Genomic DNA, 18,846 nt, shown 5'->3' with positions numbered 1-18,846 from the left:
CATGATGGAGGCAATCTGATCGTGATGGAGGTACAAAGAAGAGTGGCAGCAACTCGGACTCAGAAACAAAGGCTGTGGGCCAAACATACTGCTATAAAACCCGAATGCTGTTGCCGAACGCGTGTCTGCAGGCGCTGCTGTTGCACAGGGGAAGCCTCGGCTCTGTAAGGCATTAATCCCGTTGGGGACACGCCCTAATTAACGACTTGACCTCTTAACGGGGAGCCCCCCCTTCTGCGAGTTAACATTTAGTGGCTCGGCCTCCAGAGAGGCACATTTAATAAAAGAAGTGACATTAATAAGGCAGCCGAGATGAAGAGTGAGCTTTTTTATTTCCCGACAACTTATATTCCGATTCTTATACAAGTTTTCAACCCAGCAGAGAGAAAGAAAGAAAACAAATCAACTGAAAATTAATATGAACCAAACGACATAGACAAGCGTACACCTTTAAATACACGGATCCTGTTTCCGGTCAAAGGCAACTGATTCCTACTGCAGACGGTTCTGTCCTCGTGTGTTGACGAGTGCTTTTATTTACACCGAGAGTCTGTGCAGAAGCGGGCCACACGCCTGCTTCATTCGCCCCGCAGGCGTTTTATTTGTTGACAAGAATTTCCAGTGAAGGTGTGTGGCTGCTCTCCGAGAAGAATGGCTCGCATCGTTTTTAGGTATGTCCGTCCGTCAACGTGCCAATGAGCCGTAAATTAGCGAGTGTCCATCAGTGCGGCCGTCCTCCCATCCTAATCCCTCGCCTCAGTTGGACTTGGACCAGATCTTCCCGCTCCCACGCAGCCTGTTTGGGACACAGCCAATTAAAACAAAACTTGATGCTTAGTTTCAAGTTTATTTATATAATTCTGCTTTTAAGTGGGAAAAAAAAGTAGCAGAACTGATGCAACCTGGATGCAAAGATGCTAAAATATTCCACATCAATATTCAATCTGCTTTAAAGCTGCAGAGAGTCACTTTTATAAAAAAAATACATTTTTACATATTTGTTGAAAATGCCACCATGTTGTGACAATATGAGACAGATAATCTGTGAGCTCATCTGTGTTCTCCCAGTGGGAATTGGAAATAATCAATCAGAGCAAGAAGGCGGTCCTTAGCGCTGTCAATCACAATCTCACGTGGTGCTGCAGCTAGCATAGCCTATTGTAAACGCTCAGTTCAGTTAGCTTAGCCACTAATGACTGAAGATAAACAGTTTTAATGTGATGGTGAGTTGTTTGTGCATCATTAGCACATTTAGCAGCGCATACTGAGGTTGATTGGCAGCTCTAAGACTTGTCTCCTGGCTCTGATTGGTTGTTTTTTTGTCTGGAGTGGCACATTTATTCAGACAGCAGTAGTAGCAGAGAGAAGAGGTTGGAAATTGATCTTTTCACAAATTATTTGTCTCATAAACCGTCACAAGATGGTTTTCACTAAAATGTAAAAACATATTTTTATGAAATTACACAGTGTAGCTTTAACTGGAGTGAATCTGAGAGGATAAATATAAAATATGTCTAGTAAAATGTTTAATTTTAACCACTGACTTATGGATTTGCTTTGAAAAAGAAGGTTTAAAAGTTACTTAAATTTGAGGATTGAGGTTAAACTACCATTAATGTGGATATAAAAACCCAGAGTTGCTGTTTGAATGAAGCTCTGTAGATGGAAATCACAGGGAGGGCTCTTGTGGTTCGCCCAAATGTTAGCAGCCGGCTTTCTGTTCAGCAGGCAAACATAAACAGCGGCTGATCACCAGAGGGAGAAACGGCTCTTTGTGTATCCAGTGACATTTTACAATTCGGGACACAAGATGTGAAATTAGCCGTCGGTAAAACGGCTGGATGGAGGCGGAGCAGGGGACCGCGGTTATACTGGAACTGCAGAAACACTGGTGAGTATCTGATAACAAAAGTAGTTCACACTTCAATCACCAGCTCTATTTTTATTGTTTTGAAAAAAAAAATAAAAATGGATTCTTTTGGGGATTTGTTTTTTCTAAACTGATCGCTTTAATTTAGTGCTTGGTTTGATCTTCAGTGTTGTTCTGTGCTTTAAGCCTGACAAAAGAAGAGACGTGTTAAAGTAACAACAAAATAATGCTTGAATAAATCTCAATAAAGAGATATTTAATGAAATGAAAAGAAAAAAAACACCACATGCTGATTTTTGTTCCAGTTTTCTGAACTGTAACAGTAAAAAGAACGAGACTGGATTGAAAAGACAGAACTGAGTTTGTTCTAAATAAAACAAACTGTAAATCTAAAATAACTCAGATATTTTAATTGTTAGACTGCCAGTCGAAATAAATCAAGGCCTCAGAGCACTCACCCTTTGACCTTTGAAGCCTTCTTGCCCGGCTGTCGTGGTTCCTGAGAGGAGGCGGGGTCCCGAGGCTCGGCTGGCTGGTCTGCATCCTGATTGGACGCTGCTCCGGCAGGGGCGGGACCTGAGGACGGAGACGCAGCGCTGGCCTTTAACGTCTTTTGTAGGTTTGACACCTGATGGAAAAAGAAAACAAGAATCCGTTACAACAGCAGCGATTCAATTTGAGAAGGTTTATTCTGTGGAGCGAGGGTGTCCAAAGTGTGGCCCGGGGGCCATTTGTGGCTCTGGAAATGATTCTGTTCGGCCCTGGACCACAAGTGGAGAAATAAAATAGAAAACAATCTAGGACCCAAATAATTTGGAAATTATCTTTTGTCAAACATTTTTACATACAGATTTTATAAAAAATTTAGCTAAAAAAAAATAGTGAAAGAGTTTGACTGATTTGTGTATTCTTAGAATAATAAATTTTGTCCCAACAAGTAATAAAAATTTGCCAGTTTTGGGGCAAAACATTGGGACCATTTGAAATAAATCTAAAATAAAACATTTCTAATTTATATTTACGCTTTGCAACTCAGACTTATTACTAATAAACCAGTGACCTCAAGTCACTGATTTATTTGTAATCAGTGACTGAAAGTGATGATAAACAGGAAGAAAACTGTTAAATACGGTGGAGGTTGTGTGGTGCTGTGGACCGGTTTATCTTCTGTGAACCTTGTTTAGCGCAGACCAGTGGTGTCCAAATGTTCTGGAAGCCATGAGGGGAAATAACTTTTTTAAAACAAACTTTTTATGCTTTCTTTACATGTTCAGTCAGTTTCTACATTTTTTGGGTTGATTTGATAAATGTCTGTGGTTCTAATTACGTAACTGAACTTAATGTAAAAAAAAAAAAAAGTAAGAATCTATTTTTGTACTTAATATGATTTTAAGAAATAAATTGTTTTGTATCTAAAAAGCTCGGGCGGCCGCCCAAAATCCTTCAGAGAGCCACAAATGGTCCCCGGACCACACTTTGGACACCCCGAGCACAGACTGTATCATATTAAATTTGCTTCAACATCCACCAAATCGCTGCTGCAGACGAAGCTGCTCACTAGCAGCTGGAAAAGCAACAACAGTCCCAGGTATTTTGCTTTAGTTTTCTGATGGCGCTGGATCTGTTTACACAGTGACAGCAAGTATCCGTCTGTAGAGTTTATTATATACGATCATTAATCACATATTGTCAGCCCTGGGCTAAACAATAAGGAGACAAACTTCTGTCATTACCGTGAGTGAAGTGAATCAAACCCTGAAAATGAATGTTTTTGCTTTTGGTAAATAATGAAACTCAGATCAGCAGTGATGGATGCAGAGACAAACGCTGTGCAGAAAGCAGACAAAAAGGCCCACCTGGGACTTCATGAACTTACCGAAAGGCAAACATGCCTGACAAGATGAACTCGGTCTGTAAACCGCACTGAAAAACTGCGAAATACAACCATGTTTACTCTCCTCATGCTGGCATTAAGGTTCCCACAGGGAGGAAAAACTCAGCTGCTCAGGGAAGAGCTACAGCGGCAGAATCAGTTTAAAACACTACATTCACTTCAGTTGTTATAAAAACTCTACATATATCAAATATAACTTCCGATGATTTAATTTCTCTTTGGGATCAAGAAAATATTTTTGAATTAGAATTGAAAAAGAAATTGACCTTGAAAGAATCACACCTGCAGTAAGTCCCACTGCTGCACTTTTTAGACTAACTGAGCTCATCCCTTGTAGAAAGATTCATTTATGTAAACTCTAAATATGTTTTTATATATATATTGTACCAATCAAGCAGTGCCATTTAGATTTATTCATAGTCATATTCATACTTTTCAAATTAATGTGACAAACACAAAATGTTGCATCATTGCGAAGTGGAAGAAAAAAAAACTTGGATTTTCCAATATTTTTTAAAAGAAAATATAATAAAATAGCATGCAATAGTACTGAATTTTTAAGTTGTTCCACAAATTTTATTCAGACCTTTTGATATAAATCATCTAATGCAGCACTGGTTGCCCTGTTTTTAACTTCACATCAACCCTGACCAGAAGAAAATCCTCCAAACACCACGATGCTGCCGCCTCCACATTTCTATGGAGATTTGATATTTCAGGTAGTTTTTCTACCCCACAGTGTTTTGCATGCAGCCTCAAATCTTCAGTTTTGCAAATAAAGGTACCAGATCTCTTAGGGCTATGGAAGTACAAGTACATACGACACTTTTAAGTTTATTCAAAAGCAAAACAACAACTATGTATTCTTTTGTTTTTATGTTACAAATACGCAGAACTTTATGTTCATTCGCAACATAAATCCCAGTAACATACACTGAAATCTGCAGCAGGAACCTGACAGAAATGCGAAGCAGTTCATTGGTATTATTGCTTTTATGAGACATTATACGTCTCTGTAAATTCACTGTTAAAATAAAAGACTGAGAACAGACTGGTGTAGCAGTACCTGTTTGACTGTCTGTTGTATTTGTGTTAGACCTCAGGGAACAACGGGAAAGTAAAAATGCAAATGGCTTCAAATCATTAAAATAAATGTGAAAGTTGAGAACGCAATATTCTGGGGAGAAAAAAAATTACATATACCCCTCTGTATTTTTTCTCATGTGTTGCAGAAGCTCATGTTTTTTATTATAAATAAACACTCTGTTGCTTAGAATGGAAGTGAAACAGAGAGGAATCGTTCAGCCAGTATAAACTGGGATTATTAAAGCCAGCAGATGAGAGAGGGGGGAGAAAATGGAGATAAGCAGAAACGAGAAAACTGAAATAACAAAGACAGCCAGGGGCGAAAAAATAAATGTTGAAGAAAGACATTTATTGTTCTTGGGAAAAGCAGAACCGCGGGGTAAAGTAATGAAGGACAAACCTCTGTTTCCACTTGGACTTTAACCTTTAGCTGGTTCTCTCTGTATTGGTTCGCCCTCGAGACCTGCTCCTCGATACCGCACAGAACCGCCTCACAGCCTGTACACCTGAGAGCCACAGAAAGACGGAGGACCGCCGGTCAGAAAACCAGGCTTACATCAGCAATGAACACAGAACTGCGTCCACACTGCAGCCCAAAGCGACCCAGTTCTGATTTTATGTCAAATTGGATGTTTTTGCTGGGGTTGTTCACACTGCCAAACAAATGTGACCTGTATGTGTTCTGCAGTCTGAACGGGCAAACGACCTGAAAGTATCCCGCATGCCCAGTAGAGGGCGCCATAGTGCCAGCGTTCCACCATAAAAAGAAGAAGTGCTCGGTGTTTGCTGAAGTAAACATGCTAACAGTAGAGCGTAGCTAACGAGTTTGAAGTTGTTGTCTGACTGGAGCAGCATATGAACAACTTAATCCTCATATACTCCATCATAGTTGTTGTGCGCAACAGGGCGCAGAAGAGTGAGATTTGTTGAGTATGTTCAGTTTGGATTGATGCGACCTGGACGTTTGAATCAGATACGAATCGGGTATGGGTCGCATTCGAAAAGATTTCGACCTGTGTTGTTCAGACCGTCCTGAGAAGATCAGATTCAGATCGCATTACGTCAAAAGAATCGGAACTGGGTCTCTTCAGGCTGAGGTGTGAACGCAGCCTTTGTTGATATTCCACTACTGTTTGCTATTGGTGTTGATGTTTAGCGTTGCTTTTGAACCACAATAAATGGAACAATGACCAACATATCTGATGTATTGATGATTTTAACCGTATTTATCAAATGTAGTTAATGTCTATTATTATTTGTTTATGATGTTTTTATGTTTTCACAATGTAAAGAACTTTGAATTGCTGTGTTGCTGAAATGTGCTGTACAAATACACTTGACTGATTGTCAAAAAGAACAAAAAATACACTAAAATAATCCAGAAAAAAAACACCTCAGCCAAACGCAAAAATGATTTTACTTTTGTCAAAATTGGTTTGATGCCATGAAGCAAATTTATTTTGGTAATTTCAATATGCAAAATGATATGGTCAATGGAAATGCAGCTACAGACAGTCTGGGTGATGCGGCAGCTGATACAGTCTCTCTCTTCTCTCTGATATTACTGTAAACAGTAAAAAAAAAAAACACCTAAATTGTTGAGGGAAACTCAGATAAAAATTGGAGTGTTTCCATTTATTTTCAGAAGTCCAATTTGTGCCATCGTATGGTCAACGGAAACGCAGCTACAGAGGGTGAATATGGTTGGTACTGACCACTCCTGCAGTGTGTTGATTATGTTTGGAAGCTCGTTGGGGCCGAGATCGCGGCCGACGCTGCAGTCCACCTCCACCTGCTGGTTCCTCTGGTCCAGTTTCCCCTGGATGATGTCGCAGTAGACGGCCTCGATCAGCAGGTCTTCCAGCTCCCGCACGTTCTTCAGCTCGAGCTGCTGCAGCAGCAGCGAGTATGGCAGGCACTGAGGGGAAATAAAGCAGCTTAAACCTTCATATTTTCAACTCTATGTAACCTGGCAGCAACTCTCATTGTATACAAGTGGTTTTCAGAGAACAAATTCCAGTTTAAATGCTCATTTGCTTAAATGCTGCTGTTGTCGGACGATGAAAGCAGTTTAAAATCTCACTGTTCTTTTTTTTTATTGGCAATTAGGAGATTTCAAGGCTGCATGCAGAGGAAGCAGTGACACAAAACAGAGGGCGGGAGAGGAAGGAGTGATGCTAACGGAAATGGAGAAAGAGCTAACGGAGTGAAAAAAAGGACTGTGTTAGCCAGGATAATGAATCAATTATTCAACAGAAGCCGAGAAAGAAAAGGGCATAAATAAAAGGTGAAGCGTAGTTGGAAAGTCCAAAGGAAAGATGATTTCAAACATAGTTTCTTGTTCTATAAAAGATTTAGAAGCAAGCCAAAGGAAGAGCCTCAAGACTTGGAAAGAAACCTTGATGCTTATTTGTGTATTTGTTGCTAAGTTGGATGATGCAAATGCAGCCACAGGCTTACAATCAACAGCAACCTCACATGAACTTTACAGGAATTGATTATCAGTCAGAATAAAATAGTGAAGTCATATTTAAAAGCAGCGATGTCGATATATTATTGATGTAGAAGCTCACTATTTAAAGCCTGAAGTGATGCAGTGGCAGAAGAACATTTATTATCTGCACTTCAATGTCGAAACTAAAAGAAGAGAAATAATGAACCTTGAGGTTGGAAGCCAGGCTGATGATGGACAGATGACGGAGTTTGTTTCTCTGAGCTGGAGTCAGCTCTGGAAGAGACGCTGCTCTCTCTGCAGCAGAGGAAGACAAAGAATGATTGACAAACAGGGAGCAAAATTCAGCTTTGACCGTTAAATACGCTCATCAACCACGTTATTAGGTACACCTGTACAACGGTTTATTAACTCAATCATGAACGAGTGACTCAACATATTAAAGCAGTGGCGTACAAATTATTTGCACTGTCGGCTAAAATCATCAAAACCAAAGCAGAAAAATATTTTTTCTGTTAAAAATGCTAAATTATTTCATTTTCCATCTTTAATTTTTGTGATTTACATTAGGAGTGCGCAGATTTATTGGCTAGCCAATTTACTGGTGCCGATTTCTGTATTTTTGGGATATAAGCTGATCTTATTCCCCTAAAAATCAGCCACTGTCCTCCTCTGCTCTCTCATTAGAGATTTGACCCATCAGGTCATGTCTGCACGTTTGCAGTTAATAATAGTGACTTTACTGCTGCCAAATCAGTAACTTTATTTCTATGTTTACAAACATTTCGGCCAAAATCAATGTGGTATCGGCTGAAATTGGAATCGGCAGATCAATGATTGGCGATCGACCAGAAAACTGCAATCGGTGCACTCCGACTTTAAACATTTACGTTTATTGGTGTTATGGATATTTTCTCAGCACCTTGGTACCAATTAGGCATCGTTTATAAGTCACAGCCTACCAGAGTAAATTTACCAACCACGTCGAGCACTCAGGGTTTCCCCACAGTAAAATTCAAGCACCCATCAAGCATTTTCAAGGTAAGTTTTCAAAGATTTCCAGCACCATCCTATTTTGGCCCAAAGTCAACTGGACTAACAGGGGTGAAAACACCCTTCAAAATCTCACTAAAGCTGAACGTCGCAATCTTTTTTTTCTTCTCCCATGTGTGACATCTACACTGAAGAGTGTTGATGCTACAAGCTGAAAATAATTAGGTATGTTTCAATCATTGATTAGATTTTTCACCACTCAGGGCTGATCAAGCTGATTATTATCTCTTTAAAACACCTAAACCATCAAGAAATATAACTGCTTAACACCAGGAACTATCAGGAAAGTTTTGACCTTTTAAGCAGTCAAAGAACAGAGCTGGTAGAGCGTCTGGAGCAGGTTTGACTCCAGTGACCGTCTCTCCTGCAGACTTTGCTCCCCTGGGAGTAGGACTCAGATCCTCTTGAGACAACAGCTCTGACAGCTCCACCACACGGCCTTATGAAACTTCCTTACAGCGTGACCCAGAAGGCGGGGGCAGCAAAGTAGGCTGTGTAGTTCTTTTCCCTTTTGGATCATTTTCAACATTCAATTAAACATATTTATTACGATCTCACTTCTTGTTCATAATACTTTGCGCAGAGGACAAATTAAGTCCCACCAGATTAAATTAGACAGCTCATTTGTACCAGCCTTGCTGTGACAGACAATTATCTGATAATAGGAGCACTCGTCTAAAGAAATAAGAGTGTTATTTTACAGTTCATAAACAACCTCCAGGTCTTCACTTGAAAGATTTCAAAACCTCCGTGTTTAAGTGTCTGCCTTGCTAAGGAGAAATAGACCATCATAAAAGAGTTGCAGGGCGACTATTACTTATTTACAGAGTGCTGCCGCTGCAGTACCTTTGTAGTCGCAGTAGGTTCCATAGGCAAAGAGGTTCAGCAGCTGATACACCGGCGCATGAGGGCCATTCTCCAGCTGTGGGTCGGAGGGAAGATGAAAGAGAAAATTATGAGGCAGCACACAATGGACGACTGCATTGGAAATAAGTATTATCTAAGCATACTGAGCAGGTCTGGCCAAGTAAAAAAGGACCCATAAAAATGAATATTTTCCACATTTAAAAAGATTCAGTTCAGTGCAAAGAGGATTGGATTATTATGGAAGAGAAAATGTGTCCCCGGCAAGCTTTTGATTCGGAGAAGATTTAAAATCTGTGCCCGAATCGTTCCGGTACCGCCACCCAAACACTGACCAGACGGGAGGAGGAATCTGAATTAAATCTGGTTTTTTCCTCTCACAAACTATCCTGGAGTGTCCTAGATTGCTTCTCGGCTGCTTGTTTTAGGTTCACCAGGTGTTTGCCTGAATCCTGAAATGAAAATCCACCTAAAGAAAAAAATGTATTCAACTCCTATAATTGTATCATAGATGTGGCGAATGCTGAATATGCATGAATGGGGTATTCGGCCTGCGAGAAAAAGACAAAAGACGACGTCCTCTAAACGAAAGCATGTCTTTGTTTTACTGGAAGAAAGCTCCATGCAGGGGAAAACGTATAATTAGATCATGTTTTCAACTCGTCTAAAGATAAAATGGAACTGAAACAAGATGATAATCTATGAGGAGGAATTCAGATAAAACTAATTTTATCTGCTAACATAAAAGCTGCAATTCACAGAGGCAAAGCTTTGTGCTTCATCAACCCTGTTAAAGTGTTCCTCTTTTGTTAAGAGCACCACTTTAAAACAGTTATTAATGTCTCATGGCAGAGTTTTCCAAAGTGTGGTCTGAGGGCCATTTATGGCCCTCAGAACGATTTTGTGCGGCCCTTGATCACAATTCAAGAATAGCTTAAATTTGGAGTTTTTATTGATGGCTATAAAAATTTTAAAATGTAAAATTGTAACACAAAGTATTTATCCAGGCTTTGTTAATATAATTTGTTAGTAATATGCGTCTTTTACTACAATTAAGACTTGGACACTCCTATTTAATAACGCCAAATTGAACAATATAAAGTTATTATTGCTGAAAAGACACAAAAAACAAATCTAGAAAAAATAATCAAGCTGAAAAAGTTGCTTTTTTGTTTGTTTTTCTGTTCAAACTCTACAATAATTGTCTACAGAAATTTGATTGCTTTGCTTATTTCATTGAAATATTGTGAACTGAGTTTATTGTTTATTAAGCAGGTAAAAATCTAAAAATAAAATAGTGTTTGCAACAAAGAGTTTGAACTTTCCTGGTCTAACGGTAAATTTCTGAAGATATTTTCAAGGAACAGAAATTGTTACAAAATAGCTCTGCAGTAACAGTGGTCAGTCAACATAACACATTTCTCTACTATATTTTTTACTTAGACTGAACCGTCACAAAATTTCCCATTTTGTTTCATCTGTCTCAATCATAATATCTCTGCAGGTATTTGTTTTATTTGTCTGTATGCAATAAACATCGAGCAGCACATTTTACACCTGAATCCACAGACACTTAATTTCCACACTACCGTCTTCAATTTTCTGCAGTGACGCTTGTCTTTCATTTTACCAGCATGAAACCACATTACGGTCATTTACCAGCAAACAGAAATTCATTGCTCAGCTCGTAAAAATGCCCCAAATCTTTTGCAAATACTAAAACTGGCATTTTATCCATTCGTTCATCTGTTTTTATCCTCTAAGATTTTACTGTGTAGCAAAACTAATAAATGAGAGAAACATTTGCAACATGATTCATACACGATGAACGATAAGCACAGTGTTTTTAGGAAGTTTTTATGTGACAGATTAACACAAAGTAGAGGTTAATTGTGAAGACGAAGAAAAAAAGTAGATAATTTTCATTTTCAAAGTTCACAAATGAAATACTGAACAGTGTGGTGTGCGTCTATGTTAAACCCCTTTTAGCATAATGTCCCTAAATAGTAAAAGATTTGCCATCAGAAGTCAAATTAAAAACATAAAAATATTTCTGTTAATTAATAACAGTATAAAAATTGCAATATAACAGAGAAAAGGTGGATATTTGTTAGTCTGTCACATAAAATCCTAATAAAATCCTTTGAAGTTTGCAGCACTGATATGATAAAACTGTGAGAAAGGTCAAGGTGAATTATTCTTAATAAATACACGGCGCAACAGAGATGTTTAAGGGCGTTTTTGATCAAAATGTTGAGTTAGAATTGCAACAAATAAACCATCAGAATATTCTCTGCTTGGTCAGATTGTACATCTTAGATTGAGTGAAAAACATACAGAAATAATTAGTATGTTATTGATATCCAGTTATGTTTAGCAACATTTTAAAACCCAGTGCATCTTTATAATGGAGTACATTTCTGGTTCTTTTGTAGACATAAGAGCGGTGAGAATTTATTTATTTATCAAAACTGATGTTCACATGATGCCGTTACAGATTTTTTTTTTGTTGTTTGTTTATATTTTGGTCAAATCGGCAGAAAACTGATTTGAAAATTTCCAGCAAAGTGAAAATACAGAGGCTAGTTTTGGTTAAAATGAATGAATGTGAGCACAAATATTTTGACTTTCGGTCACATTTGACATTTGCTCTCATATTTGAACAGAACTAAAACTTGGTTTTAGTCAAACTAGGAATAAAAATAGTATTATCTGTTCCTTTTGTCATATAAAGTCGACGTGTTTACCTCTCTGACATTAGGCAGCTCCAGGATGTCAGAGAAAACGTAGAGGCCAGGAGTCTCCAGCAGAGAGCTGACAGCCTGGGCCAGCGCCGAGCCTGACAGAGACAGAAGCTGCTCCACCTCCATCTGCAGACAGGGAAATAAGTAATATGAGACACAAATAGCAGGTCAGACAATGCAGGGGGAAAAACACAAAACAAGGAGCTGGTGGAGATGTTTTAAAAAAACATCAGTGCATAGAAAAATATGCACTAATTAGCTTTTACTCAATAGTACTCGTTTCTGTTTAGACTATTTTAATGTGTTTTACCTAAGATAAATAAAATATAAAAAGTTCTTACAGAGGAACAAGTTTTAAATACAAAAAAAATGTAAGGAAAAACATTCTAACCCCAAATTAAGCCCCAACTAAAGATGTGGCAATACAACATTTTATTGTATTACTGTGATAATGATGAAACTGACTATAAGAAATATCTATTAGCACTACAAACCCAAATACTGCACTTGGAAAACATTTGAATACACTTCTTTAGGACACTGGAGACATTAAGGAGTTAGATTTGTATGACTAAAATGCAACAGTAGCTTCATTTAGTCATAATTTTAACATGTATTGACACATATTGATCAAACGGTGAAAAAAAACAGTGAAAATAGCCCAATAATACAGAGTTTCTGGTATTTTTAAATATAAAAAAGCAGGATAAAAGTAAATTAAACTACAACAAACTTAATGCTTTGAAAAGTCTCTCATACACACACACACACAACTGACTGGTTTGAGAACAAAACACAAATTTAACAATAACTCATTGAACCATTAGGAATAATAAATATCCATTATGTTGAACAAATTAGTTTGTGTTGAGGCAAATGCCCTTCCTTCTCAAATTAACTGCTTAATCGCAACATAAATAATCACTTGATTTTTCATAACGAGTCTTTTTCCCTGAAAGTTGCTGATTATCAGACAACATGTTGTGTCACTGACCGTCTGTACGACTGGCAGTTTGGTAGTAACAAGTTACATTTACTCAATTACATTTACTAGAGGAAAGTTTCGGAACAAATTTACTGCGCTCTGCTTTTAATTTCACTTGAATCATTTTATTGAGTGTCTTTATTCTTGTTTGAGTAAAATTTCTGGATTTTCTACTCACACATGTTTAAACAAACAAACAAACGTGTCTTAATTAAATATTCAACAGACAAAGACACTCATCTGCAGTTTTTGTTCAAGTTTTGTAAGGTTTTTATTGAAAAAAACAGATTTGGAAAAATTGTATTTTCCCTGATTTTATTACTTGTATAAATTATTGTCATTTGTGTCCCTAAAATACAAATATGTTATATATTTTTCTGTCTGATTATGTAATTTGTAAATATTAAATGATTGGTAATTTGATCAGTTACTCAGTACTCGAGTAAATATTTCATCAAATACTTTTTTACTCGAGTAATTTCCTGGATGGCTACTTTTCACTTTTACTTGAGTAAAAATGTGTTCAAGTAGTGCTAATCTTACTTGAGTACAATTTTTTCTGCCCACCTGAAGACTGGAGTGTGTTGAGGTGTATACATGACATTTTTACCATTATAATATTGGTTAAATTATTTTAAAGAAGATCTAGAAATACAGATTAAATGCAAGATATCGTGATCACAATTTAAAATTGAAGCTGCATATTTTCAGGTCCTTATTGGTTTGCAAATGAGGACAAGAAAAACAGGCCAAAGATTCAAGTCTCTACATCCTCTGCATGCAGCGTTATCTAATTTTAAAGAGGCTCAGACACTCTTTGCTTGTTAAAATGACATCGACACAGAGAAGCAATAATCCCTCTTCTTTAATATCTAACGGCCTGTGACTCCTGACCAAAGCACTTGACAATCTGACTACCTGAAGTACCGCACAAGTAGCAGAAGAGTGGCAGCAGCACTGAGGGTAACATGTGTAATGAATGTGAAGCAGAGCATGTATATTCATCAACTTATTCCCCGCAACAACAACAAAAAAAAAGACGCAAGAGCTCTTGGTCTGAAGGCTACTGCAGAATAATTACTCAAGTAGTGAAATAAATCTAACTGGGCTTCAAGCAAACAACTTCAAATGAGAAATTAAGCAGAAAAACATTCCCTCAGATGTAACCTCTTGTTTGATTTGTATGTTTTAATTTAACGCCAATACAAAAAAGTAATGCAATATGGGTCCAGGTCTACTCTCTTTACCTTCCTTTTGATTGCTAAGTGAGCAAGTGTCGCATTAGCTTTGATTGGCCGATATTAAAATAGAAGGGAACTAACTATTACAGATGTCTGATAAAATCAATGCAGTTGCATCAGGCTGGCTTCATTACCGCAGGGGACTTACTAAAATTAAGGCAAAAGAGAGACGGAGAGAAACTCGTCTCCTCGGCTTCCTGTTCAGCTCAGACTTCAAGAGGAGAAAAGATGATGATAAATCTGATTGTAAATCTGGCTCATTTTTATGCAAACATGCACATCTTTCACATGTTGTCCCTCTGGATCGCCATCAAAGAAGGCCAGACTGAGCAGATGATTACACATATGTTGCAACCAAGAAAATTAACCTGTCGGGTTCTCCCAGAAACAGGCGCTTCTTGATATTCTAGGTATATTTGAAAGGCAAATGCATTTATGAAAGAGGCGAAACCCAAAGGGTATTACTGAAAGACAGAACGATAACTCTGCAGAACAAGGAAAGTTCTTTGATAAAACATTCAAACAAATATAAAAGCCACATCGCAAAATCAATGTGTGCAATATTACAATCACAATGGACTGCTTTGATGCTGCATTTCAAAGGCTATAGCATTTTGGGTGACATGCATTAAAACTCTCTTTTCCTATAATGTAGTCGACCACTAAGAAAGACTTTTCTTTCACTCTCCTTTATGGCTGTAATACAGATTTTTTGTGATGGAATCAGAAAGTTCATGTGGAATGAGGAGGATGTTGCTGATGAAAAAGAAAAACACTACAGAGGAAAATTTGTGTAAACCCAAAATGTCATAATATTCATGTTTTTCTAAAATCTTGCAGCCATGATATTTATTAGTAAAGTTGTCAAAAGACTCAACTATTGTAAGAAGCAGTTCGTCCCTCTCTTCTGTAATCCTCTGAAAACTAATGAACTCTGAAGATCATCAGATCCATATAAACACATTAAGCCTTTTCAAAAAAATAAGTGTTGCACTGATAAAATTTATTTTATGATCTTATAAAGCGGCAGTATATTTTGTCCAGAGCAAACATCAGATGTCTTCAATGTGGAGCTGAAATGGGTCAACAACCAGCAGAACAGGACAATAATCATATCAAAGGAAAAATTAAAAGGCTGATGCTATGAGAGACTGACAGCAAAAGAATGTTAACAATGAAGGACACACTCATAATAATCATTGCATTATTACCATTAACTAGAATTAAAATAGAGCTGCTATGAGGGGAGTATCTGCTTCAGAGGAGACGGGCTCCGCAGACGGAGGGAAGCTTAACTTGAGTTGACACCAGTCCACTGCAACGGAGAAAGTCCAAAAATACATTGAAACTGAATGATGGAAATTTAACAGCTGTTTCTATCCATCCAATTATAACCTGCTGTTTGTGTTTTGCATTATTTCTTCAGACTGTCACAGAAACAAAAACAGAAAAAATACAGATTTATGTTCCCTTTATTTGTTCTAATTAATGTCGTCCCCATAAAAATTCAGTAAGTTAAACGGGAGATTTCTGTCAGCCTCTCACCCCATGGTACATGTTTCTGTAGAATAGGAAGCTAATTTCTTCTAACAAAAGCCAACAGAAAAGTAAGAAACACTTAAATCCAAAGCACAGTCCTTTGCATTATCTTGTTCAAACAGTAACAAATGCTAATTTCCAGATAAAGATTCATACACCATCTAGGAAGCATAAATAAATTATAGCAGTTTGTGGCTTTTGTAAGCATCTAAATTACTATCTTTAATTTAAGCAGTGGCAAATGTGAATGTGTTTAAAGGATCACCTCAATTACACCAATTCCTTGAACAACATGAAAAGAAAAAACAATCTAATAAAGGGAATATATCAAAAAGAAAATTGCAGATTTCCACAAGTCCGGTTCATCCTTGGGTATGATTTCCAGATGCCTGAAGATGGTACACTACTCTAGTTAAACAATTTTAAGCAAATAAACACTATAGAAGTGTTCAGCTATCTCACTGTTCCATGAAAAAAAAAGGTTTGGTGTCCCTATCATGAGCATGTTTCAGTGCAAATTGTGTCTCCATTCCAGAATAAACCAAAGACTTTGTGAAAATCATAACTGAAGTGAAATGTTTCCTATTCCTGTATAAAAAGCCACTCAGAGAGCAAGAGTCCATTACTCCAAAAGAAATCTGTACATTTTCAAAAACACTTTGGGAGAAAACCAAGTTATTTGGAGACATTTTTTGTAGTCTGATGAAACTAGAATCAAAGTATTTTGCTTTACTGCCCACTGGAACATTTTAGAAAAGGTTGAAGCTTAAAAGCCTCCAATTTTAAGAATGAGTCAAACAACAATGCTTTGTGGTGACTTAAATTAAGCTTTGATTTCAATTAGATAGCAAATCTGTAAACAGAGATTGAAAGGCACACAAAATGCATAGAATAAAATTCTCAATGCAGATTTTCCAGATTCAATTCATTGCATGTCTTCTTCTTGTCTCCTTATCCTTGTTTCTGCTAAATTCCTGATCAATAAAGATCACAAAGGCTGTAAAATATTTAAAACAAAAGTGTATGTGAGTGAGGCAGAATATAAACCTGACACACCAGTTCTACAAATCTAAAAAAAAAAGCTACGAGTAGGATAGTCAAACCAACGAAAGGAGATTTATGCACAACTACCACTTTGAAAAAAGTGCTAAAAATTCCCCTCTATCATGCCAAGATCATAGCAACAGCAAACAGAGTTGACAGAAGGATTACTAATAGAAATAAACATATCAATCATAGTAGTCCTAAAACTGGAAAGGGTCAATTTTAACAGATGGCAAGATAATTAAATACATTTGCTTTTCAACCACATGTTTATATTAATTATGATTTATTTATCCAAATGGAAAATCCTTCTAAAACTTATAAAATGATAAATAAAACTCTTACAAATTCTACTTCAAGATAATTGAATCAATAAATTAGCGAGATATTCTGTGATGGAACATATGATCCACTGCAACACTTTCCTAACGCACTTATCACTAACACAGTCTGAATAGTTTTCCACCTAAACATCAGATTATGATTTTAGGAAAGAAAAATAATAATTCAGGTAAGAATTAACAACTAAAGCAATAGCAGAGCGTTTTCAAATATATCTGTAAGTAAAATACTGATACAAATAATGGGATTTTACAGACAGGAACACAACCACAACACTGTTTTCTCATATTTACGTGTTAGCTGCAAAGCTAAAATCACCGGCAAAGCAAATATAAGGCGTATTACTTCAGATATCAGCACCACACTATAACAAAAAGCAGGAAACAATAGGACATATATTACATCATCTATCTGGGGGCTTTAAACCGGCATTTCTTACAAACAAATGAGTAAGATTGTCTTTAAGCTCAACTGCAATGCTAGCCAAAATGCTAACGGATAAGAGAGTGCAAGGTAACTGTTGCCGCTAGGCCTCACGCTGTTTTCAGCATTTCTAATGATCAAATTTTAACACTGCGTGGTCGGCATTAAAACGCAACAGTGGTGCTAACTGTCCACGCCTGCGTGGATTTCTAAAGCAGAATAGCTTTTTTGTCTTAAAAAGTACCTTGTTGTAATGGTTTCGAGCAGTTAGCTTCTCTCCCGGTTCCTTTGCTACAGTGTCAACACACACGTACGACAACAATTCTACGTAATCTGTGATTGGGTAGCGAGACAAAGTGGGCGGGACCACAAACGCTGTCAGTCTGCATCGTGACATCAGGTTGGAAAGAACAGCGTCATCTAGTGATGAGATGATTAACACAGGCTGCATTCTGACCAGGGATTCCTCACCCTTCTATTACTACGTGATCTTAAAAGTTGTCAGTGAATAATTCAAATGCTCTAAAAGGTTAAGTTTGGACCCAAACTAATTTGCTATCATCCATATTAGAATTAGACTACAAATCAAGGCCAGGCCTGCAAGAAGACTTCATTTCATCCAAAAAATTAACTGACTTGACATATTTCAGTAATGTTCTGTGTGTTTCTATATTAATTTTCAAAAATGAATTTTTGAGTGTTATTATTTTGTTTTCTCAGTTTTTTTCTCCCATCTGACACTTTTATTTTTAAAAGCACACACAATTGTTAAAAATACAGAAAAATTTATTGATGCTATAAACATAACATTGTCAAATATAATCTACATTTTTAGGGAATGACTGCATTCAAAAATGGCTGAAAACACAATATTATTTCTATTCTTTTTATTATTATTATTATTATTATTATTATTATTATTATTATTATTATTATTATTATTATTATTATTATTATTATTATTATTATTATTATTATCATAAATAAATGAATGGAATCATAAACCAATTTTCTGATTGTCTGGCTCTCAGTTCTACTGAAAAAATACTTCAAGTTAAATTTATAGCTTTGAACATCCCTGAAAAGTTAGAATAAATCTATTTATTTAAAAAGGTGCTAAAATAGAAGAGCACAGCATCTGAATTATTTGTAAATTCTGGCAAAGCTAAAATAATTTTTTTTTATCCTTTATGCTCACAATTAGTTCAGTATCATAAAATAAAAATAAAAGCAGGGAAGCTGTTTAAATAGATATTTTCACATTCAAATCCAGAAAGTACCTTGTGTATTTAATTTTGTAATTTGTGCT

General features: G+C 36.8%; 1 protein-coding gene across 2 annotated transcripts; it reads right to left on the bottom strand.

Annotated features, from left to right (window-relative positions):
• Positions 1–313: 313 nt before the first annotated feature.
• cops7a (COP9 constitutive photomorphogenic homolog subunit 7A) lies at positions 314–17,860 on the bottom strand. Of its 2 annotated transcripts, none has more exons than XM_055048114.1 (8): positions 17,782–17,860; positions 11,967–12,089; positions 9,202–9,277; positions 7,511–7,599; positions 6,566–6,768; positions 5,251–5,356; positions 2,329–2,498; positions 314–796 (listed from the first exon to the last, which is right to left on the bottom strand). In XM_055048114.1, the coding sequence occupies exons 2-8, from the start codon at positions 12,087–12,089 to the stop codon at positions 757–759; spliced, it is 807 nt and encodes a 268-aa protein (XP_054904089.1). In that variant the 5' UTR covers positions 17,782–17,860; the 3' UTR covers positions 314–756. The 2 variants fall into 2 exon arrangements, with proteins under 2 accessions (XP_054904089.1, XP_054904088.1); XM_055048113.1 differs by lacking the exon at positions 314–796 and adding an exon at positions 1,923–2,057.
• Between the last annotated feature and the right edge of the window lie 986 nt (positions 17,861–18,846).

The sequence above is a fragment of the Poeciliopsis prolifica genome, unplaced genomic scaffold, assembly GCF_027474105.1.
Source record: "Poeciliopsis prolifica strain line A6 unplaced genomic scaffold, Auburn_PproV2 SCAFFOLD026, whole genome shotgun sequence".
Classification (NCBI taxonomy): Eukaryota; Metazoa; Chordata; class Actinopteri; order Cyprinodontiformes; family Poeciliidae; genus Poeciliopsis; species Poeciliopsis prolifica.
This window is presented reverse-complemented; position numbering and strand designations above follow the sequence as displayed.

Bases quoted from the DNA above. Each gene is read 5' to 3' on its own strand.
- cops7a (XM_055048113.1), bottom strand. From the start codon at position 12,089: ATGGAGGTGGAGCAGCTTCTGTCTCTGTCAGGCTCGGCGCTGGCCCAG. The intron at 9,278-11,966 runs GTAAACACGTCG...TCCGACCCACAG, and splicing joins AGCTGCCTAATGTCAGAGAG to CTGGAGAATGGCCCTCATGC. The intron at 5,357-6,565 runs GTCAGTACCAAC...TGTGGCTCTCAG, and splicing joins ATCAACACACTGCAGGAGTG to GTGTACAGGCTGTGAGGCGG.